The sequence below is a fragment of the Heteronotia binoei genome, chromosome 5 (assembly GCF_032191835.1).
Source record: "Heteronotia binoei isolate CCM8104 ecotype False Entrance Well chromosome 5, APGP_CSIRO_Hbin_v1, whole genome shotgun sequence".
Taxonomy (NCBI): domain Eukaryota; kingdom Metazoa; phylum Chordata; class Lepidosauria; order Squamata; family Gekkonidae; genus Heteronotia; species Heteronotia binoei.
In genome coordinates, this window is record NC_083227.1 from 66918205 (window position 1) to 66943109 (window position 24905).

General features: G+C 43.6%; 1 protein-coding gene across 3 annotated transcripts in view; it reads left to right on the forward strand.

Annotated features, from left to right (window-relative positions):
• The window catches only part of LOC132572476 (contactin-4), a 706005-nt gene that overhangs the window by 167441 nt on the left and 513659 nt on the right, over positions 1-24905 (forward strand). For all 3 annotated transcript variants that reach the window (XM_060239572.1, XM_060239573.1, XM_060239570.1), the window contains exon 2: positions 12087-12227. In XM_060239572.1, coding sequence (XP_060095555.1) covers positions 12173-12227 — 55 coding nt within the window. In that variant the 5' untranslated portion in view covers positions 12087-12172. The remainder of the gene's footprint in view (positions 1-12086; positions 12228-24905) is intronic.

Below are 24905 nucleotides of genomic sequence, written 5' to 3' on the forward strand. Positions count from 1 at the left end.
TGACAGCAGTTGGGGAGGGCCTCAGCCTCTGTGCCCTGTGCCCTGTATGTTTGGCTCTTCAGGGCAACTGGTTGGCTACACTGTGCACAGTATACTAGACAAAATGGACCACTGGTCTGATCCAGTGGGCTCTCCTTATGTTCATTAGACATAATTAGTTTATTTAAGCTACTGTTTCACACCATGTTCGAAGTGAACACTGGCTAAACTCTAAAGTTGTTTAACACTTCAGTGGTAATGTTCTTTTTCTTATGGATACAAGGATGGCATCATTGCTGAATAAAACTAAGCTGGTCTTAAAGGTGCAATTGACTCCTATTTTGTTCTACTACTTCAGACCAACATGGCTGCCTACTTGGATATATCATTGCTGTCATGTCACTTTACCATAATGTGTTGAAAGTCCAAATCAGGGACTTCTATTTTATTATGATATGAAATGCTGAAAGTGGTATGGGCTACTAAATATTAGTTTCCAGTGGGACATGGGAAAGCTTTTATATCTTACCATGAAAGCAATGCATTGAAAGCTGTACTCATTCTAGGAAATCAGTGCCTTCTTTCAGCAAAAGCATTTATGAGAAATGACATGAGAAGATGGGACTAGGCTACAAAGTTGGTGAATTTCCAGTATCTCTGTGAATATCCTAGAGTAATATATTATAAGCTCATTGCTGCATTTTTTATGCATGGCAATATTAGGAAGGCTTAAATATCAGCTTTACATTTTTAAAAAAGTTTATATGATCTTATAACAGAGAACAGGTATTATCAAATGGGGAAAATATGTTGTTTTAGATAAGGAAAGATCAACTAATTCACTTTCTGATGAAAACAGTCTGATTATCAAAGATTAGTTGCATCAGCAAATAAATAAATGTTTTAAATGGCTGCATTTAATCTCTTTTTCATGTAAGAATAGGCAACATAGTCGGCACTGAGGAGCATATGAAAAATGTAACATACCTTAATTTTAAAAAATCGTAACAATTTGTATTTTCAGAAATATTGGGGTAATTGAACAAACAAACAAACATTAGGACCTGCTGGATCCGATGAATAGTCCATCTAGTGCAGCATACTGTTCACTTACTGTTCACAAACATTTTCCCTAGAGAACTAAACAAGGCATAGGAGCCCATGTCCAGTCCTGCTGCTGCCTCCCAGCCCTGGTATCAGAATCATAGAATCATAGAGTTGGAAGGTGCCATATAGACCATATAGTCCAACCTCCTGCTCCATGCAGGATCAGCCTAAAGCAGGGGTGGCCACCGGTAGCTCTCCAGATTTTTTTTGCCAACAACTCCCATCAGCCCCAGCCATTGGCCATGCTGGCTAGGGCTGATGGGAGTTGTAGGCAAAAAGCATCCGGAGAGCTACCATTGGCCACCCCTGGCCTAAAGCATATCTAACAAATAATCACCCAGCCATGTTTTGAAGACTGTCAATAAAGGGGAGCTCACCATCTTCCTAGGCAGCTGATTCCACTCCTGAACTATTCTGACCATAATTCTGCCCCCCCCCCCCCAATATCCAGTCAGTACTTTTCTGCTTGTAATTTGAGCTCATTGCTTCGGGTCCTGTCCTCGGCTGCCAAATGAAACAGCTCCATGCAAATTTTATGAGCAGTCCTTCCACCCCTTCATCCAGATCATTGATAAAAATGTTGAAAAGAACCGGGCCCAAAACCAAGCTCTGTGGCTCCCCACTGGACATCTCTCTCCAATCTGACAAACCCCCATTGACAACCACTCTTTGGGTATGGTCCTCTAACCATTTTCCTGTCCACTGAACTGTCCTGCAGTCCAATCCACAGTCTTCCAGTTTGCCCATCAGAATGTCATGGGAAACCTTATCAAAAGCTTTACTGAAATCCAGGTAAGCCACCTCAACAGAGTACCCACAATCCAGTAAGCTTGTTACGCAAAGAAAGAAACCATATTGGTCTGGCAAGACCTGTTGGAGACAAATCCATGCTGACTTCCTCAAGATTGGGTGTTAAGAGAGAACTTTTTTTTCCTACCATGCCTTCACCCACAAATTCAAAAATACTAGAAAGTAAAATGTGGCTATTACTCTTTATTTTTAATGAATATTAATAATATAGATTTTTAGATTAAATATTGGTGCAAATATAAAAGAGTTATAGCACACACAATAGCATCTAGTTATTATTTTTTTTTAAAAAAACAAACAAACCAGTAGCAAGGAATTTGGTAATGACAGAAAGCATTTTGTCTGCAACTACCAATTCAGTGCTCTACTGAAAAGAGTGGTAAATGCATTCTAGCTAGTGAGAAAGACAGGTTGCTTACCTGTAACTGTAGATCTTTGAGTGGTCATCTGTGCATTCACACTCATGGGATAGAGCGCCTGCACCGATCCCCGAATCGGTACCTAAAAAGCCTGGGATTTTTTCACGCTCGGCACCAATGGGCATGTGCAGGCGTCCCAGTGCGCATGCTCACTAGCGCCAGCGCGAGGATCCCGCCAGTTCCTTCCTGACCGCTGGAAGCCCCTACTGGAGGGAGATCGTCAGCAGTGGGGAAGGAGGGCAGGTAATGTGAATGCACAGATGACCATTCGAAGATCTACAGTTACAGGTAAGCAACCTGTCTATCTTCTTCATGGTCTCTGTGCTGCACACTCATGGGAGATTAGCAAGCAAGACATACCTGGAGGCGGGAAGACGGTCAACCTGAAGAAACAGCTTGCAGCACCACAGCTCCCAGACGAGTCCTCTGTTGAGCATGCACGTCCATCACATAGTGCTTTATAAAGGCATGCAGAGAGGACCAGGTGGCAGCCTTGCAAACATCCATCAGGGAAATGCCTTTCAGGAACGCCACTGACGTTGCCATCGCTCTTGTAGAGTGTCTGCGAATAGGCCCAGGTAACTGCTTCTTAGCTCTCCCGCTACAATAACACAGTTTAATAGTCTCAGTGAGCCATTTCGAAAGCCGTTGAGACGAGATTCTGGAACCTAACTTAGGAGCAGCATAAGAAACAAAAAGATGCTGGTCCTTACGAAAACTCTTGGAGCTACTCAAATAAAACAATAAGGCACGCTTAACATCTAAAGCATGCAACCTACGTTCCTCATCCGAGGAAGGTGTAGGATAAAACGTGGGCAACCAAACTTTTAAGTTAAGGCGGAACTGAGAAACCACCTTGGGAAGAAAGGAAATATCAGGAGCTAAGTAAGGACACTCCAGACTCCTGAAAAGCTAAATATGGGTAGTCACAACGCATAGCCGTGAGCTCCCCTGCACGGCGTGCTGATGCGATGGCTACCAAAAAGGCAGTCTTCCAAGATAGGAGCTGTAACGAGCATTTGGCTATTGGCTCAAAAGGACGCCGAGTCAGCCTGTCCAACACTAGAGTCAAATCCCACAACTGTGGGGGTGATCTCGAAGGAGAATGAAGCCTAAGCAAACCCTTCAAAAATCTCTTAGAATGAGGGTGTGCAAAAACTGAATGCCCCTCCACTGGTTCATGGAATGCAGATATTGCCGCCAGATAAACCTTAATGGAGGAAAAAACAAGGCCAGCATCCACCAGAGACAACAAAAACTCAAAAATAACCGGCAGCCCCACCCTCTGGGGTGAAACTGTAGGATCAATTGAAAACTGAAGAAACTTCCGCCACTTCCTATCATAAGAAGTGCGGGTAGACAGCTTCCTGCTATTCAGGAAAACGTGTTGGACTCTGTTGGAGAACTCACAGGGTTGACGAAGCACGCTGTCACCTTAAGGTGGGCCACGTTGTGATGGAATACGTGACTGTCCTGAGCTGACAGAAGATCTGGTTCCGCCGGAAACTGGTAGAAGACCCCCCTCGCCAGTTGGAGCAAGATTGCAAACCAGTTCTGCCGAGGCCACCAGGGAGTCACCAGGATGCAGCATGGTCTCTCTCTTGCGATCTTGTTGACCACCCTTGTCAATAGTGACAGAGGTGGGAACAGATATAGGAACTGACCTTCCCACGGGAACAGCAAACCGTCTCCCAATGACTCTGGATCCGAGCCCCCTCTGGAGCAGAACAGAGGACACTTCCGGTTCTCGGCTGTGGCAAAGACGTCCACCTGAGGATACTGCCAGAGCTGAAACATGGGTTGAAGGAAGCGCCACTGTATCTCCCACTCGTGCGGGGAAGCCGCACCCCTGTTGAGGGAGTCTGCTTGCAGATTGAGCACCCCTGGGAGATGCGTGGCCTTCACAAAGATGTCGTGGTCAAGGCACTTCGACCACAGTTCCAGTGCCAGCGCATAGAGCCGTCGAGAGACTGTCCCTCCCTGTTTGTTGATGTAACACAGGGCAGTGGTATTGTCTGTAAGCAGAGCAACAACCTTCCCTGCCACCATGGGGCGAAAGGATCGAAGAGCAAAATGAACTGCTAGCAGTTCCAGGTAATTTATATGGCAATGAGTCAATTTCAAAGGCCAAGGGCCCCCCACACACAGAGCGTCCGTGTGGACCCCCCAACCCCATAAAGACGCATCTGTTGTGATCGTCACTGTTGGTACAGGCAGGTGGAAGGGAGCTCCCTGCCAAATGTTGTCCTTTGATTTCCACCACTGCAGTGTTTGAAGTGTCACAGGTGGAATTACAAACCTCTTTTGAGATGAGTCCCTTAACGGTCGAAACTCATGAACAAACGAAAGTTGTAGGCCTCTCATCCTCAGCTTCGCGAAGATCAGCACACTTGTAGTCGCCGCCATCAGCCCCAGCATCTGCTGCAGCTGCTGCCCCGTGCCCCACTTTCGACTCTGCAGAAGTTCGACAAGGTTGATAATGTCCATCGCTCTCTGCTGAGGCAGGGAAGCACGATGAAGGTTCGTATCCAGCAAAGCCCCTATGAACTGAACTGTCCGTGATGGAGTAAGGTGTGATTTCTCCAAATTGACCTGCAGACCCAAGGTGTGAAGAAGACGAAGAGTGGTGGCAATATGGTTTGACAAACTTTCCTTCGACTCCACCACAAGGAGCCAGTCGTCGATGTATGGAAAGACGACTATCCCTTGAAGCCGGAGGTGGGCAGCCACAACGCTCATCATCATTGTGAACACCTGAGGTGCAGTGGACAGGCCGAATGGAAGGGCCTTGAACTGGAAATGTTGAGAACCTACTGCAAACCAAAGGAAACGTCTGAACGCAGGATGGATGCTGACGTGGAAGTAGGCATCCTTGAGGTCCAGCGTTGCCATCCAGTCCCCTTGGTTGATGAGGGGGCAGAATTGTTTGCAGAGTGGACATTCTGAACTTTTGGTACAGAATAAACTTGTTCAGATTCCGAAGGTCCATGATTGGTCTCAACCCCCCGTCCCGCTTGGGAACCAGGAAGTAACGAGAGTAGAAGCCTCCTATCCTGGCCTCCACTGGGACCCATTCTATGGCGTGTTTCTGTAGGAGGTTGCTCACCTCTGCCAGCAGAGGTGGGGAAGGGGGTGTGGTGATTACCACAGATTGGTTCAGAATCTGAGCAAAATCTATTTTGTAGCTTTCCGCGATGATGGAAAGCGCCCACCTGTCCATAAAGATGGACTCCCAGGCCGACAGGAATGGGCGGAGGCAGATAGACAAAGAAGAAGTGGGGACGGTGACGCGTGCTACCAGAAAGTCAAAGGCCCTGCTTTTGAGGGCAAGCGCCCTTGGACTTGCCGGTGATCTGTGCAGAAGCGTAGCAGTTTCTGTTGTTCCCCCTGTATGGGGACCTACTCTCAGGTTGGGCAGAGCGAGGTCTCCATTGCTGTTCCTGGGAAAACTTTTGATATTGTTTCTTGGCCCAGGGTTTGTGCCACTGTTTTGGTTTAGCAGCTCTGGAAGATGCCGGGACACCCAGGTTTTTGGAGGTCTTTATGCTCTTATCCATTTCCTGAAGAGCATTGTCGGTGGTCGAACTGAAGAGGCCTTCACCCTCGAAGGGCAGATTTTCAACGAAGGCCCTGGTGTCCTGCTGGAGAGCTGTTGACCTGAGCCAGGAGTGGCGGCGGAGGCAGACAGCAGAAGTGATGGTTCTTGCTGAGATGTCCACCATATGCTTTGCTGCAGCCAGTTGTTGTTTGGCTACAGCAAAGCCTTCCTTCTGCCACTTCTTTGCAGCAGACTTCTTCTCCTCACTCAGGGAAGACAAGAGGGGGGTAAGTTGTTCCCACACTGAGTATTGGTGTCCAGCCATGCACGCAGCATAGTTAGATACCTTTACTCCCAGCGCCCCAGCAGAGTAAAACTTCCTCCCGACATTGTCCAGCTTCTTTCCCTCCTTGTCTGGTGGAGAGGAGTACATCTGGTAGGCCTTTGACGAGGACCATTCAATTTGCTGTTATATACAATGATTCTTTTAAATTTTATTAGAGAGATGATGAATACTGTATATAATTTAGTAGAGTCTGTAGCATTTCCCTTATAACGAATGTTGTAATCATTCACGTATGTTGTTGTTAGGTTCCATTGATCAGCATTTTCCTGCTTATCTACAGTCAGCCTAATCACCATGTATGTCAGAATATTGGAATATATTCCATTAGTCTTCTTGCTCTTCTGTTGGATCGGCAGATGAGATGATAAGAATTTTTAGTCCTCTCAGCACACTGAACCTGACTTTATTAGAATTTGAGCAATTTAAACTTACAAAAGCGGACAGGGATCTCTAATGATACCACTTCACTTTCTATTAGGCATGTAGTTTGTCTTGTAAATATGAAAGCTCCTTAATTCCAAGACATCAGAGAGATGATTAAATGATAAAAACGTATGATTACATTGGTTTATATCTTTAGTCTGAAATGCCTGGTGTGGCTTCAGAATATCAGTGCGTGTGTGTGTGTGTGTGTGTGGTATTTTATTTATGTATTTGTTATATTTATATCCCACCCTTCCCAAGGGCTCAGGGCAGTTAACATCAGAGTACACAACATAAAAAACCAGCCACTATATAATTAAAAACAGATAAAGCAATTAACAATAAAAATATAGTAAAATATACTGTAGTTCTAAATTCAGAATCCTCCCCATCAACTGTACAGATGATAGTAGGAGTCACTGCAGCTCATGTTACATCAAGACTCCGTATGGGTAGATGGTCCAGGGAGCTTCTGTACAGAGAGGCCAGATTATTGGGTGTCCAACACCTCAGCCCAGCCCCAGTGCTAGGGGTTCTTCCGCTTGAGGCAACCCCTGCACCGCGCACCCCCACTCCCTCAGCTCCCTTGGGAAAAATCACATGTGGGCAGCACAGTGACGTCACTGAAAGTGATGTCATTGCACAGGCTGAGAGAGTGGGGGACAAGGGAGGAACGCTGGTGCACAACAGTGCTGCTGCACCACTGCTTTCCCTTGCAGTACGCTCTTCGGAGGCTTCCTTGGAAGATTCCAAAAAGCGCACTGTTTTAGCGGTGACCAGCCACTTTTAGGTTGAAAGCAACTGAGTAGCACCTTCCTATTGCACTGATGAGCGCAATAGGAAAGCGCCCTTCAGCTGCTTTCAGCCCAATAGCATGGAGAAAAAAGCCAAACTGCTTTTTTTCTCCATTCTATCTGTGTGACTCTTTTGTTGTGGCTTCAGCCCAATAGCAGCTAGGCACCACTAAAACAGTGCACTTGTATACCATTCTCCTTGCAAGCTACACAAGCACCAGCCCCGCTCAGGCTTCCCACGTAGCAAGGAGCGCACTATGCAGGTGCCTGCCCCAGCTCTGCTCAGGGGAGTGAGGGGGCAACCCCAGGTGGAGTGGCACCGAAGGCGGCTGCCTACCTCACCTACTTCCACACACCAGCTAGCTCCATTTTATAGGCCCTGCAGAACTGCAATAAATTCCACAAGGTCCTGATCTCAGGTGGGAACATGTTCCACCAGGTAGGGGCCAGGACAGAGAGCTCTGGCCCTGATTGAGGCTCAGTGGACATCCTTTGAGCCAGGGATAACCAGTAGGTGTTGATCAGCAGAGGGGTGTATAGGAAGAGGTGGTCCTTAAGATATGCTGGTCCTAGGCCGCTCAGGGCTTTAAAGGTTAATACCAGCACCTTGAAGTGGATCTGGTACTTGATTGGTAGCCAGTTTAATTGTCAGAGCATAGACTGAATACACCTATATAGGCATCACTCTACATGGGCTTATCCTGACCCAGAAACTTCAAATAGGTGCAAAACGCAGCAGCTGACTGTGATGTCTATATACAGTAGGTGTGTATTCAGATTAGTTGCAGTAATCTAACCTGGAAGTGACTGTTGCATGGATCACTATAGCCAGGTCCTGAGCAGAGAGGTAAGTATGGAACAAATTGCCTGACCTGCCAAAGATGATAAAAGGCAGACCTGGCAATAGAGGAGACCTGGGTCTCCATAGAAAGTGAGGTATCCAGGATCACCTCTGAGCTCTTAACCCTCAGCGCAGGAACTAATGGCACTCTGTCAAGGGCCGGGAGTCTGCTTCCAGAACCTACCCCAGCTCAGGCACAGGACCTCCATCTTTGATGGATTCAGTTGCAGCTGACTCTATTGTAGCCATTCAACCATGGCTTCTAATGCTGTACCCCAATTTTCAGGAGTGGAATCCAGGCAGCGGTCCATCAACAGATAGAGCTGGGTATCATCAGCATACTGATGGTAACCCAGTCCATACCTCTACTTGGCAGTGGGGTGCATATAGATGTTAAACAACATTGGAGAGAATATCACTCCCTATAGCACTCCACATTCAAGTGGGTACTGCTGGGAGACTTTCTCTCTTAGTGCCACTCTCTGTCCCTGACCATGAAGAAAGGAGGAAAACATTTACAGGGCAGACCCCCTGTCTCCTATGTTGACAAGGCAGTGGGTCAACAGATCATAGTCAACCATTTTGAATACTGCCATCAGATCCAAGAGTAACAGCAGTGCTGCCGCAATCCAGCTGTCATCCATGAGGGCAACCAATGCTGTCTTTGTCCCATGGCCAGGGTGAAAACTGGACTGGAATTGATCCAAGATAGATTCTTCCTCCAGGAAAACCTGGAGCTGCTCAGCAGCTGCCGTCTCAATTACTTACCCAGGAATGGCAAATTAGACACTGGATGGTAGCTGGCCAGAAGCACGGGGTCCAGTGATGTCTTCTTCAAAAGTGGATGCACCACAGCCTCCTTCGGCCCTACTGAGAAAGTCCCTATTGAAAGCAACAAGTTGATAATCTCCTATAGAGCGCTGTCTGTAAACTATCACAATAGGCCTTCACCCTGCAGGATGGGCACGAGTGAAGTAGGCATGAGGTGGGCCTTACAGCTGCCAGGATCCTATTGACATCATCCCATGAGAGCTGGCTGAAATGGTCCAATAAAAGGACCAGAAGATGGACAAGGGGCTTCCAGTTCCCTTGTTTCAACTGTGGTAGGGAAGTCCTGACAGAGCAACATGACATGACTGTGAAATAACTCTCAGGTGCCTCACAGCCAATTGCCAATTATCTACTATTTTGTTTGCTTTGTGGCAGTGTCGTTAATGATCACATAATCCTAAATAATTGGGCTGGGAGAGGTGGAAGATGCAATATTATCGGTGTTATTGTGGACCATTTGAAGGATATCATATAGCACTTAAAATTCAAAGACTGAAAGAGGGAACTCAGAATTCATACTGTAAGGTTTAGGAGAAAGTCCCCTTGTTGCAGATGCCCTTAAAGCTTGAGTAGAAAGGAAGCATTTTTTTAAAAAAAAGATTACAGAATGGAATCATGGTTTTCTGAAAATAATTTTTAAAAAGGTAAAGGTAGTCCCCTGTGCAAGCACCAATAGTTTCCGACTCTGGGGTGACGTTGCTTTCAGAACGTTTTCATGGCAGACTTTTTACGGGGTGGGTTGCCATTGCCTTCCCCAGTCATCTACACTTTCCCCCCAGCTGGGTACTCATTTTACTGACCTCGGAAGGATGGAAGACTGAGTCAACCTGAAGCCAGCGACTTGAACCCAGCTTCTGCTGGGATCGAACTCGGGTCATGAGCAGAGCTTAGGACTGCAGTACTGCAGCTTTACCACTCTGCGCCACATTTATAAATTACCTCCAGACAAATTGCTCAAAGGGTTTAGGTGTTTTGCCAACATGCTGCCCCTCCTCCACTGTCCCACAGGTCCCACAGTGGAGATCAAGTTTGGTGTAGTGGTTAAGTATGTGGACTCTTATCTGGGAGAACCGGATTTGATTCTCCACTCCTCCACTTGCAGCCGCTGGAATGGCCTTGGGTTAGCCATAGCTCTGGCAGTGGTTGTCCTTGAAAGGGCAGCTGCTGTGAGAGCCCTCTCAGCCCCACCCACCTCACAGGGTGTCTGTTATGGGGGGAGAAGATATAGGAGATTGTAAGCCGCTCTGAGTCTCTGATTCAGAGAGTAGGGTGGGGTTTAAATCTGCAGTCTTCTTCTTCTACAAGGAAGACAACATGCTGCCATACAAGTGATTTGACTTAATTTGTGGCTGTTAATCTCAGTCTGTCTGCATAGCTGTATTGTCATGAGCAATGAGCAGACCCGGAGCGAAAGGTTCTGCCCCCCTACCCCAGAGTTGAATTGCACGCGCGGCACGATGACATCACCTAAAGTGACATCATTGCACTGGTGTGCTCTGCTGGCCAAGCCATCTCCATCTGAAGGAGGGAGTGGGGGGGTGAGGCGAGGGGCGGGCTGAGTGTTCTTGCTCAGTCCGCTCCTTCCTGAGCCCTCCCGCCCCCTTCGAAGGGAGCTGGCTGGGAAGCTGCCACTGCATGCTTCTTCCTCCGTTCCGATTTGGAATGGAGGAAAAAGCATGCGGGTGGCCGCTTCCCAGCCAGCTGAGTCCCTCTGAACTGGGGAAGTGGGCTGGGCGAAGGACAGGCTGAGCAAGAATGCTTGGCCCACACCTCACCTAGTCCTCCCCCTCCCCTTCAAAGGGAGCTGATAGGAAGCGGCTGCCTGCATGCTTCTTCCTCTGTTCTGTTTTGGAACAGAGGAAAAAGCATGCGGGTGGCCGCTTCCCAGTCAGCCGAGTCCCTGTGAAAGGGGGAAGTGGGCTAGGCGAAGGACGGGCTGAGCAAAAACATTGAGCCCACACCTCGCCCAGCCCTCCTGCCTTCAAAGGGAGCTGGCAGAGAAGTGGCCGCCTGCATACTTCTGTTCCGAATTGGAACAGAGGAAGAAGGACGCGGGCGACCACTGCCCAACCACCTGAGTCCCTCTGAAGAGGCAGAGCGGAGGGGCTGGGCGCGGGGCAGTCCAAGCAAGAATGCTCCTAGCCCAGCTCACACACACCCCCTTCAGAGGGATTTGGCTGGCTGGGAAGTGGCACCCGTGTGCTTCTGCCTCTGTTCCAAATTGGAATGGAGGAAGAAGCATGCAGGTGGCTGCTTTCCAACCAGCTCTGTCGGCGCAAGTGGGGATGGGGAGGGGGCACCTGCCCCCGCCCTCCGCCCCTGTGGCCAGGTGGCACCCAAGGCTTCCACCTACCTGGCCTACTCCCGCACGCCGGCCCTGGCAGTGAGGAGGCTGTGCCCTGGCTTCCTGGGTAAAGAGTGGATATCTTGCTATCCTCTAATGGTTAAAAGGCGGCTTTTTATATGGAAGTGTGTTTGTCATCTCCACAGGGGCCTGCATGTGTCTCTGTTACCACTTTAATTGCTGAAATAGGAACAATTTCAACACTGTCAAAGAGGGGTTTTTTAAGTGAGATGATATACACTTAGTGGATTTTAATCGTCAAACCATTTTTCAGACATAATTAACTACTGGTTCAGAGACATGGGAATATTGAGGTAGAGAGGCTAACATGGCTTGCATAAGGACACAAAAAATAAAAAGTGAGCAGATCTGAGACCATCAGGAGAATACTTGACCTTCTCATTGTGAGGTGGAAGTTTTTATTCTACATAGAAAGTCTTTCTCACACTGAGAATTTAAAAACAAAACTAAACTAAAGAACATGATTTCAAATGATGCTACTTTAAGTCATTCACCCTTTTTGAATGACGAAGTAATGGCTTCTCTGTTTTCCTTCAGGTGTAAATTTTTTTCAGATCACATTGAGAGAATCTCAACGAATAAGAAGCTGTAATCCTAAATCTCATTGCAATATTTCTCTTTGTATCCCTACAGATTAAAGATTGTATAAAACTTAAAAGAAGCAAAATTCTAATTGCTACGTACTGGACTCGGGTCTCCTTTGACCTCGGAGAGTGAAAATGAGGTTGCTATGGGAACTGCTTGTGCTGCAATCATTCATGTTGTGCCTTGCAGGTAAAGTGTCATTTTAAAAAAAAACTTCTCCCCCTTCTGTATTTCTGATGTCTGTACATTAATTTGAGGTGGCACTGAGTTTCTTATGCAACTGATACAGCAGCAAATAAAATTACCCTTCTTAGCCTGTATTTAACTATGATGACTCAATTACTATATACTGATGTTTTTAACTTGCTCTTTCAGTATTGATCAGTACCTTTCATAGCTAGGTTCAAGCTATGTCTGAGATCTGTTTTCCACCTTTAATTAAAAAAAAAAAAAACCTGAATAGCTTGATGACAAGAGTCATTGTTCTTTTCTATGCTAAGGATTTCAGTGGCCAATTTAATACTCCTTTGACTTTTTTTTTTAAAATGAAGAGTGGCACTACCACATACCAGATGCTCTTAAGAAATTATTCAAGCAGTATGATTGAGAAATTCTAACCCTATCAATACTACTTTTAAATAATGATTGCAATAATTAGTTTCTGTGGCATCATTTTCTTCTGGGGCCTTTGTTTCCTTTGCTTGAGTGTCTAACTTTCCACGATAACAGGACATAACATCTTAGTTAAAATGTTGCATATTGGAGATACTGTATGATACTTCTATACACTCTAATATAGCTGAGCAATTTAGATCCTTTAAGGTTTACTGAGTTTCAAGAGCTCATTAAATAAAAACAAAGCAATGTACGACACATAACATCCAAATCTCAAGATGTCATCACAATCCTGCTGTATACTGCATTGGTTAGGCTGCACTTGGAGTACTGTGTGCAGGTCTGGAGGGGCCTCACCTCAAAAAGGATATGGACAGAACAGAGCAGGTGCAGAAGAGAGCTATGAGAATGATCAGTGGCCTGGAGACCAAACCCCATGAGGAAGGACTGAGGGACTTGGGAATATTCAGTCTGGAGAAGAAAATAATTGAGGTGGGGCATGATTGCTCTCTTTAACTATTTGAAAGGCCGTCGCTTAGAGGTAGCCAGGGAGCTATTCCTGTTGGCAGCAGAAGTCAGAACTTGCAATAATGGGTTTAAATTATGGGTGGAGAAGTACTGGCTAGATATTGAAGGGATTGCAATAAGAGTAGTTCAGCGGTGGAAATGGCTGTCTAGGGAGGTGGTGAGCTTCCCCCTCACTGGCAGTTTTCAGGCAGCAGCTGGGTGAACACTTGCCAGGGATGCCTTGAGCGTGAGGTTGAACCTGATGGCCTGCATTATCCCTTCCTATGGTATGATTCTATAGCTTTGGTTCTTTGTGAAGTTAAATAGCATGCAAAGGTCCTAAGATGCTACATTGCAAACTGTTTTGCTTGAGATATTTTAAGATGGTAGTTTTCAATACAGAATTTGCCTTAATTCATCAGTTAACATGTTGTAACTTACATATGAGTGTGAGTGAAAACACTACAATATAATCAGAGCTCTGTGTGAAATTTAGTTAAATTTTATGGTAAGCCCAAATGAGTACCACATATTTTAAAAGTTTTAATATGTTTTTTTTTCTTGATAGTGAGTAGTTTGGTGGGGTTTTTATTCTGTACATCTAGCTGTAAATCTTGCTGCAAATTGTCTATCTTGAAAATCATGAATAGGCCTGTCATTAGGATTTTGGCTGACTTGGCAGCTGGTGAGTGATTAGGAAGCTAAAACGGGACTTAATGCCTATTAATTGGCAGAAATGACTCTCTGGTTTTTGGAATATCATATTCTTTAGATATTAAAAGGGATAAAGAAACAGTTTGTGACCATTTGGTTAGATAAGCAGAAAGACATGGGTGTCCTTTAAAATGAGGCTGATTGCCAAATCATATTAGAAAGGACATTGGAATCAATTCTTGCTCTTCTATATGACTGCTATTCAAACTGAACACCTGTCTATGGGAGATTCAATGAGAACTCCAACATAAATTCATCTTGATGTATTTCAATTTCCCTTCATACAGAATGAAAACTTTGGGATTTTTTCCCTCTCTGTTAAAGACCCATGCGTCAACAGGAAACACAAGATTCAGGAAACCAAGAAAAGGCATATTTCTGTGTTGCAGAGTACATGAACAGAATAAGGGGAATTGGAGTTCTGCTGTGGAAGTGTGGAAAACGACAAAAAAAAAAGTTCCCTTCTGTCAGCAGAAATTTTCAGTGGCTCCAGCCTAATGTAAAAACAAAACAAAAACAAAACACTTTTGCCAAGGCAATAAAAAGCAGGTAGCTTGATTAAGATTTGGTAATTGACATTCCCAGCCGATCTGTTCTTAAGTTCTCTTCATCTTACTTTCTCGTCTGGGTCTGTTTTTATTTTTGTATCATCCCAAGAGAAGCTGAAAGCAGAAACTTTACAGTGTTCAGCATCTTAAAATAAAATTAATTTGTATGAGAAAGAGCATGTATTTCAGGATTCTAGCTTAAGGCATCTAGGATTACAAATGTCAGCAGCCAGCCACTAATTTGTTGACTTGTAAATGAAGATAGAATCTCATAGTTCACAATTAGAATAACAGAAGTTTGTTCCTTTAGCATAAAAGCTCCAGGGCCTTGAGGTTATAAGAGATCTACATATTATAAAGTAATCAAAAGCATATGATTCACACTGCATGACTTTGTCTCACCTTGAAACAGCTTTGTGATTTGCTGTTCACGTCTTCCAAAGCAAATACCACAGTGGCAGACTGCCCATGCATATGTGTTAGGAAAACTGATAGGTACCTTCATGGTGCCTAACCAAGGCTTTAGCAAAACTTTCATTGACAGCCTTATAGGGCCTTTAAGATGAAAGGGAATAGTTGCAGTTCCCTGCCATCAGTGCTCTGCTGAGAACCATAGCATAATGAGAACTAGAAGAAGAGTTGATTTTTATACCCCACTTTTCTCTACCTTAAGGAGTCCCAAAGTGTCTTACAGTGGCCTTCCCTTTCTCTCCCCATAACCAGCACCTTGTGAGATAGGTGGGGCTGAGGGAGTTCGGAGAGAACTGTGACTGGTCCAAGGTCATGCAGCTAGCTTACATGGAGGAGTGGGGAATCAAACTTGGTTCTTTAGATTAGAGTCTGCTGCTCTTAACTACTACACTACACTGCCTCTCTGTGACGAGAGTATTGTACTAAATAGGATATAAGAGTTCTGGGTTGAAATCCCTGCTCAGCCATAAAAGTTGCAGTAAGACATTTGGCCAACAAGTGTCTCTTAGCCTGACATATCTCAGAAGAGAATCATGAGGACAAATTGGATAGGTAGAAGCACTGAGAGAATGTATACCACCCTTATGTCCTTGCAGGAAGTATAGGGGAAAAATGTTTTGTGCAGAGTAGACAAAACTGCACAGCAGTACAAAGGACGAGTAGAAATTCCTTCAATAGATATTTTCAGGAATGCCTTAGAATTAGGCTTCCCAACCCCCCCCCCCCACACCCTGCCGGGGGACCCCTGGATTAGCAGCCTAATCCCCTGGGGTGGAATGGCGCAGTGTCTCTTTCCCTGCCTGGCTTCAGGCTTCTCCCTTCCTCTGGGTCACAAAGACCCGCCCACCGCCGGCCTGCTATTCGCTCCAGTCCGGCCTCCCTTCGCGAGGTGTATGCTGGGACTTGTAGTCCTTGCATCCTCTCTGGCTGCTGGGTGGCGTTTCCTCGGGAGTCTGGACCATGTGCGTTTCTACCTCCGGAGGCTTCAGTCGCTGATTGAAAGGCTTCCTCTTGGGATGGTGTGTCTGTGTTACTTTGAAGAAGTTGGCAGCAACTCGTGAGTAGAGAGGCCAATCCCCCTTCAGTGTTGCCAGAAATAGAGGGGGGGACATGTCTGCTGAGCATTATTCTCTATGTAGAGATTGATTCTCATAGGGTAAAATGGGGAATTGATCTGGAGGTTTCGGGGGCTCTGAGGGAGCTGTTTTTTGAGGTAGAGGCACCAGATTTTCAGTATAGTATTTAGTGACTCTCCCCAAAGTACCCACCAAGTTTCAAAACGATTGGACCAGGGGGTCCAATTCTGTGAGCCCCAAAAGAAGGTGCCCCTATCCTTCATTATTTCCTATGGAAGGAAGACATTTTAAAAGGTGTGCTGTCCCTTTAAATGTGATCGCCAGAACTCCCTTGGAGTTCAATTATGTTTGTCACACCCTTGTTCCTGGCTCCGCCCTGATGTCTCCTGGCTCCATCCCAAAGTCTCCTGGCTCCACCCCCAAAGTCCCCAGATATTTCTTGAATTGGACTTGGCAACCCTACTTAGAATGCTGGGTTGGGGGGATGCAGGAGTTGGCAAGCCTCACAAGCCTCAGGAGAGGGCTGCAAGAGCCACGTGTGGTTTATAAGCCACAGTTTGCCTGCCTTAGAATAACCCTGCCTTAGAATAACCCAGAATTTCTTTGTTTCTGGATACATAAGTTTTACCTTCTTTTTCTCTATGTATCCACTGACTTGTAGCTATTCTTCAGACTTACACACAACTGTATAAGTTGAATTCCAACAACCAGCCTAAGCATGATTTTATTCATCAGAAGCCTATCACACTTTTTTAATGTATGTATCTTCCTGTCTTCATTGTTTCCTAGATAAAACTGTGTAATCATCTGTAACAAAAGAATTCCTATTTTTATACAAGTTAAAATCAGAATAATTAAATATCAATAACTATAATCTGTATACTTTTAGTTGTGTTCATTATAACCAAGTCATGTAGCATATCCTACCATGTTTACTTTTCTGGGATAGAAAAAGCTAGGTCCTTTTTAAAAATAGGAAATTTTATCAAAGAATGCCCCCCCCTCCATACTGTAAGTAGACAGTTGAGAATTCTTTCCTTCCTATTTCCTTTCTTTTTCATTTGATTTTCTCTGGAATATATCTGGATGTACAGCTTCCAACTAGAGATGAGAACTTGTCATAGTTGAATGTGCCTCTTTACAAACAGTTGTATACACATGGCATATTAGTAGGAGGCTATTCTAGAACACTTCTTTGTGACAAGTTCATTTTATTTGTGTAGAGTTTCATTCTGCTTTGTTTTTAATATGGAGGAGCATTTGGTCAGGAGCCATTACAGTGAGACATACCAGATACTAATGTACCAGCTTAGTGCATAGGCGCCGCCTTATGTTACCCTCTCTCCTATATCTACACTGACTTTTTTTTTTACATTGTATGATTACAATGTCAAGGAGAAAACAAGAGAGTAAGGAAATCAATCACTGTAAAGGGGGAAAGTCTGTCCGTACTGTAATTTATTCCTCAAAAATCTACTTTTGTTTTGATTTTAATCTACTTGCTGTAATTCTGCTGGGACCTGAGCTTCCCAGATTTCCAGTGTTGTTATTGCACCAGATTTTACTGGGAAAGAAGTATTTACAAAGCAAAATTGGATGCCTGCATTCCATTCATATTAGAAGCCAATATAAACACACAATGTTTCCAAATGGATCCCTAAGCTATAGCTTGTTGTGAAATTTAATGGTAGTGCTTTTGTTTTTAATATGTTTGTTTTGCTTGAAATGAAAAGTCTGTTAAAGACTTATCTGTTTAGTCTGAGTGATTCCCCCCCTCCAAAATTATAGGTGCCATTTCACTGAAAAGAGTACCGGTCAATTAATAAGCACTCAGTACAACTTACTATAGGATAGCTATAATTTGCAGAATTGATTTGCAGAACAGATTTGTGCTTTTATTCTCTAATAACATAACTCACAAATGAAGCAGAGAAATCTGGTGAGATGCGTTGTATAACCATGATATTAATATTGTTGGTAGTAGCTTTTTTATATTGCATCTGATTCTGACACTGTTAACCATTTAAATTTGTCATTATATTGCATTAAAATATATTGATTAAAATGTAGCAAAGAAAGGAACTTTGGTAGGAATAACTTTGTAGGAATATATATATAATATATAAACAATGCAGGTTATCTGTTGTATGAAGATTTGTAAGCCTGTTGAACTCTTCTAAGTCTAGCCTGGCTTCTGACTTGGTTACCCTATAGATCTCCCTCCAGGGAGCAAAAATTGATCCCTGTTGGACCTCTCTAAACCTTCTAGCCAGAAGATTAGGGGCACAATTTTATGATGCATCTGTTCCGTCTTGATGAGAGATTCCTGATGATTCTGCATTGTAAACATTCTTCCCCTTGGCCTTTGGCTTGTGGATTTCCAAGGCACCCATTCCTTCTCTTTTACCAGGCAACTGCCATGGAAGATCATGTAGTGTTTTAGTGCCATCAGTTTAACAATGATCTTATCTCTTTGTAATCTTCCTTTCTCACTGAGACTCAAAGAAGATCACAAAGCATAATTTAATGTAATTTAAAACAAGATAATAGGCCCAGGATTACAGAAATCTTCTACAACTGACCAACATCGCCACCCTCTGAAACCAGAATGGATGTCATATGCATGCTCTGTCCAGCTCCTGATAATAACTATCTGTACCATTTTGTATCAACCATTGGTCTATTAAGGTTAGTTGAAATCCTGAGCTCTTCTGAAGTTATTAAGGTCTGGATGTAGACAAACAAACTGAAAATACTTTTGGATTAGAAGGAAGAACTGTTGGTCAGTAACTGGACTGAACTGGAAGCAGGGATGACCAGCTCTTGAATAAATAGTTCTGCAGCTTCTGGAGGCATCTGTGCTTCAAATGCATTGCTGAGGCAACTAGTAGTGCCTTTTGTCATTCAGCATCTGTGACCTCCCTAGGAGCTACTGACTGACCACAATAACCCTTAAACTTAGTTTAATCCAGATTGAACTATTGAAGCATACTCTTAATGGAGATGCCTCTAAAAGGGGTTCTAAAACTGTAATTGGTTCAAAATGTGGTGGAAGAAGTCCTAATGTAACAGTCATATGACCCTGCAATTGAATACTTGAAGAAACCGTATTGTGTTAGACCATTGATATATCAAGGTTAATTTTACCTACTCTGTCTGGCAGCATCTCTCTCCAAGAGAGCCAGTTTGGTGTAGTGGTTAAGTGTGCAGACTCTTACTGGGGAGAACCGGGTTTGATTCCCCACTCCTCCACTTGCACCTGCTAGCATGGCCTTGGGTCAGCCATAGCTCTGGCAGTGGTTGTCCTTGAAAGGGCAGCTGCTGTGAGAGCCCTCTCAGCCCCACCCACCTCACAGGGTGCCGGTTGTGGGGGCAGAATATATAGGTGATTGTAAGCCACTCTGATTCAGAGAGAAGGGTGGGGTATAAATCTGCAGTTTTCTTCTTTCAGAGAAAGATCTTTGTATTGCTTACTACCTGATTCTTTTAGTCAAAGATCGAACCTGGGACCTTTTGCATGCAAAGCAGATAAGCTGCCAGTGAGCCCTGCCCTCTTCCCCATTTTGTCAATAGCATTCATTTCCACGTTGTTTCTGGGTGTTATCGCAACAGCTTTATGGTAAGATGTTGCCTTTGGATTTTATGTTGGAGAGTTTAGCAAAAAGGCTATGGCTAGTGAGAGGTGAGGTAAAACGGAATCTGTTACCAATGTTTACACAGATTGTTCCCTAGAGAACCCTATTTGGAGCCAAGAACTAGGCCAATTAAAAAGGGGAGAGATTTTATTAAAGAAAAATAATATAATTTAAATATACACAAAGATTGAAAAACATACAAAATATTGGAATAAAAAGAGAGTAGCAGGTGGAAGTAGGGTGGGGGTAGGGTAGTGGGTGATACTTTACCGATCTTGGAGAGTGGATGAGCCTGAGGTTTGGGAGAAGGAAGGTACATGAAAATGAACATCAATATTTATTTATTTATTGGATTTATATCCTGTCCTCTCCGCTGAAGCAGGCTTAGGACGGCTCACAACAATCAAGACTAAAACAATAAAACAATGAATAAACATTGGCGGTTTGACAATTAAGTTGATAATAACAATTAAATAGTTTAAAACAAATTAAAACAGTTTTGTTGCTAGTATTAATTTCAATATGTTCAATGATGCTGGGCATCTTCTTGTACTGTAATTCAGCTGAAGGCAAGTCGAAATAGTACTGTTTTACGCAAGGCCCTTACTTCTTCTGGAAGTTGGTTTCACCAGTACACATACAAAGGACCTGATATGAATCAGGGGTGTCTGTTTACTTGGGCGCCCAAACAGAGTCACGTTGGATTGGGCATGTGCTAAACTGGGTATACAAAAATGTATCCTGAGGGTATGGTAACACACACCCTGAGCTTACTTTTGTGGGATCGGTGGGATAGAAATTGGATGGATGGACGAACGGACGGACGGACAGACAGACAGACATTGGTGAGCTAATATGACAATGGTTTGATGGAATTTGAGGTGCTTACACAAAATAAGTGCCTAGAATTTCCCGAATTTCAAACAAGAGGACAAGATGTTTCCTAATATGTGTGGGAATGAAACTAAATATGATTATTTAGTAAAACTAGAAAGTTAGTGTTTTTCCTTGATGGTCTGGAATAAAAGGAGATTTATGACAAACATTGGAGGAAACATTTCAGGAATAAAAGTGATTGTTTGAAATGAGGACATACTATAGATCAGAGGTCCTAAACCACTGGGCCATGGGCTGGTACCAGTCCATGGCCTGATAGCAACCAGGCCACACTGCCCCATTTGCCCATCCGGGATCTGGGTGGATGAAAGAGGTGGCATGGCATCTAGCAGGGGAGCCAGCCTCAGAGCGAGCCAGAGCAGCCCTGCCGTCCCTTTCACCCCCCTGGGACCCAGGTGGATGAAAGAGGTGGTGTGCTCTCCAAAGCTGCTTCCCCTTGCAGGGGAGCAGACATAAAAATGAAAAAATCATTGCTCTGGAATTGGAATTTACTCTGATGCTGCTATTAAGTGATTTTGTTATTTCAGTGGTGGTTTTAGTAATTTTAAATCGTATGCATTTTACAAATTACATCATAGATATATAAAATAAGCTGTTTTGAGCACAAACAAAATAAATATATTACTTGGTGAACTGAGTGGAGTCTATATTATTGCCCAAAGAAAGTGCTAAAATGTTCTGCCTGCTCATGTAAGCAAATATTCTTGGTGGTTGTGTGTGAAATTTTTGCACTCCTAGTGCTAAATCAAGCTGAATCTTTGAAATAGAATAGATGAGCAAAAGTGAATGAAAAATAGTAAGTGGTAGAGGGGGAAAGGAGAGCTAATGCTCCAGTATAATAAGCAAAGTTATAGGGGGAAAACAAGCATAGTAAGCAATCAGGTGCAAGTGAGAGTCTCACTGTCATGATTGTCTCCATTTCAGCGGATTGTAGTAGCAATGAAGTGGTGGGATTTTCTTCTCATCACATATGTTTCTGTGTATTGTCTTTGTTGCACAGGGTTTTTTGAAGGTGGGATGTTTACTGTTCATATGTTAACCTCTAGGACATGTCACAAAACCTTCATCCTCCCCCCCCCCCACCCCGTGCAACTCTACAGTCACATATTTCACCTGACTATTCAGCTAAAAAGGTCTGTTATTCTTAATTCAAAATTAATTTTCCTTAACCATCAGTAGTTTTATTAGCTGGATCAGATGGTTTTGGGAACAGCAAATGTACACTGAAGTCCACTACTTTGGAAAGGTATTGTCTGTTCATCAGTAAGTATAGAAGGTGGTGCTAATCACAAATGGGACAGCCATCACTCCCCCCCCCACACACACACACTTGAATTAATTTTGCTTCACGCTAGCTGTAATGTTTTTACAATCTGATAGGTTTATACTCTAAAGGGGTCAATTTAAAGTTGAAAGTGAAACTATTTGAAAGGGAGCCATTAATCCCCATCTGTTTATTTAACATCCTTTACTTTTCACTATTTTTCTTGCACAATAATGTGCAGAAAATAACAGGAACAATTCCTGTAGTGGGTATTTATTTAGAGCTTTTTTTGTGAGAGTCAAGACAAGTTACAGAATAATAAATTATAAATTACAGAGTAAAAAGAGTATGCTTAGATAGCATAAATGTGATAGGACAACGATTCCAAAATTAGAAGACAATGTGAACAACAAACTGCCTAAGGCGAGGGGTACTATAAACAATGTAGTAAGTGGAATTACAATTACAAAGGTGGAAGATAATACCTAGAATAATCATTTCAGTAGGCTGCAATCCTATGCCATTATAAATATGCCCTCCTGGACTGTTGAATTCTGTGACATCCCAATCTCTTCATAAAAAATCCCTCCTGAACATTACTAGAAGTAATAATCAGGTCAGTAGCCATGTTGGTCTGAAGCTGTAGAACAAAGTTTGAATCCAGGGGCACCTTTAAGACCAATGAAGTTTTATTCAAGGTATAAACTTTTGTGTGTGTACACACATTTTATCTGAAGAACTGTATCTGAAAAAGTGTGCATGCACACGAAAGCTTAGGCACACAAAAAAGCCAGTTTGGTGTAGTGGTTAAGAGTAGTAGACTCTAATCCGGAGAACCAGGTTTGATTCCCCATTCCTTCAAATGAAGCCTGCTGGGTGACCTATGGTCAGCCACAGTTCTCTCAGAGCTGTTCTCTCAAGAGTAGTTCTCTCAGAGCTTTCTCAGCCCCACCTACCTCACAGGGGATCTGTTGTGAGGAGAGAAAGGGAAGGGGGTTGTAAGCCACTTTGAGTCTCCAAGTAAAAGATGAAGTATAAATCCAACTCTCCTCCACCTCCTCTTTTGCATAGAACTTTGTTAGTCGAGGTGCCACCGGACTCAAATTTTGTTCTATTGGTAGAAGTGTAAGAGCCATTGTGACTTCCTCCTTTTTCTTAAATTTGAGTGTTTTCTTCTTCCCCATTCCCTCTGTTTTCTCCTTTCATCCCTCCTACTATGTCTTGAGCTGGAATGGAACACAACTCTTTCCACATTTCTGTTAACTCTACCAATAGATATGCCTGTACTACTCCCTCCAGCAACCACCCAGAAATGAGATAATACCCCAGGAATGTTGCAGGGACATCTAAGGCTGTCTGTCATTTCTGGATAGAAGGAAGCTGGGCACATGTAGAAACGTTCTATTCTCCTCCTGCATGCCAGTTCCTTTTCCACTGGGAAGTAGAATATTGTTCCAGAGACCTTTGCAATTTACTTATTTTCATTTGTACTACATTTTTCTTCCCAGTGGGGACCCAAGATAGTTTAAAACATATTCCCATTTTCCATTTTATCCTTACAGCATCCTTGTGAAGTTGGTTAGGCTAAGGGTGTGTGGTTTGCCCAAGGTTACTCAGTAAGAGATTTGAAATTGGGTATCCCATATCCCAGTCTGACATTCTAACTAACATCACGTCTCCTTTCTTCTAACTGACTAACAAGGACCAGCTCCTAAGTCAGTAGACTTATTCTCCTGGTGCGTTTGAACACTGACAGCAAACTTTGTACAAATTAGGCTCCAGTCTGTGTTAATGAAAATATAAACATTACTCAATCTAATTCATTATTTTTGCATCTAGGAAGTGGTATTATATTCTGGTGGGAACCATGTTAATAACTTAACAGAGTCCTGTCATAAAGAGGTTAAAAAGACAAGGCAAAAGGGGGAGAAGTAATCTTACATGAGGTGAGAAATATGACAGTGGTGAGTGTAATGTATAGTCTATTATTGGTTTCAGTTCAGGAAGGTGAGATGGGAAATTGTTCAGGGTGAGTTGTTAAACTGAGAGATTTAAACTCAGACATCAAAGAGGAGAAGAGTAATGGTGGAGAAATGTGGCAGGTGGGTTGAGGATGAGGTGAAGGGACTGACTTGGGACTTCAGCCTCCTTCAAACTCAGCAAATGCCAGAAGACATTAACATGAAAACAGAGGTAGAGAGGAGGACTCCTGTAATAAGAGACTGTCAGTAATGAAACTGATTCAGGTTTTCTTTTTTTACCTCCACCCCCCAATCCCTGAAATCCATACAATGTTATAGAACAATGAGTTCTAGAGAATAGGGATAACAGCCACACATTTTCATCATAATTTCAGATTGGGATTTCATATGGGGCACTGTTTTCATTATCTTGATTTTTTCAAAAGTGTTGTTATTGGTTCAGGATTTTTTTCCAGGTCCTGAAAATTTGGGACCATTATTTTTTAATCCCCCCTTCAAGGTAACTGATGTCAGCTGGCAGGGGAAAAGAGGGAGCCAACCCCAGATTAACCATGCTGGCATTGTTCCTGCTAGGAATTTCTCCCTGACACCAACTGCAGAGGCAGCAGAGGGCATCACCACAGTCTGAAAATGGTCTTGGCTGTTGCAGGGGCTGTTTCTTCCCCTGCCACCTCAAGGCTTTTCAGGTTTTCTTAAAGAAAAAAATGGCAATTGAATACCATCATATTGATATGACAGTATAGCGATATGTAAGCTGGGTTCTCTGAATTCCCAACTTCAGAGCTTTTTTTGTAGAAAAAGCCCAGTAGGAACTTATTTGCATATTAGGCCACACCTTCAATGCCAAGCCAGACAGAACTGCATTCCTGTGCAATCCTGCCCAGCTTTCATTGTCATATAAAGGAAGCCTGCCCATCACCAGCTAGGAAAAAAAAATACTAGCTTCCTCTCTTTTCTTCCCCACCACTGTGCCTCCCTGAAACCCAAAACATTCCAAAAATTCTGGGAAATAGAGTTTTGCTATTGTCAGATTGTTGGTAGTTCTGCATCATTTTGGTTGTTCCTCAGCTGACACAAAAAAGCTCATTACAGGTATAATTTGGGCTCAGGTATATCTCAATGCATCTGAATCAAGTGACAACAGAATTTGATGCCAAG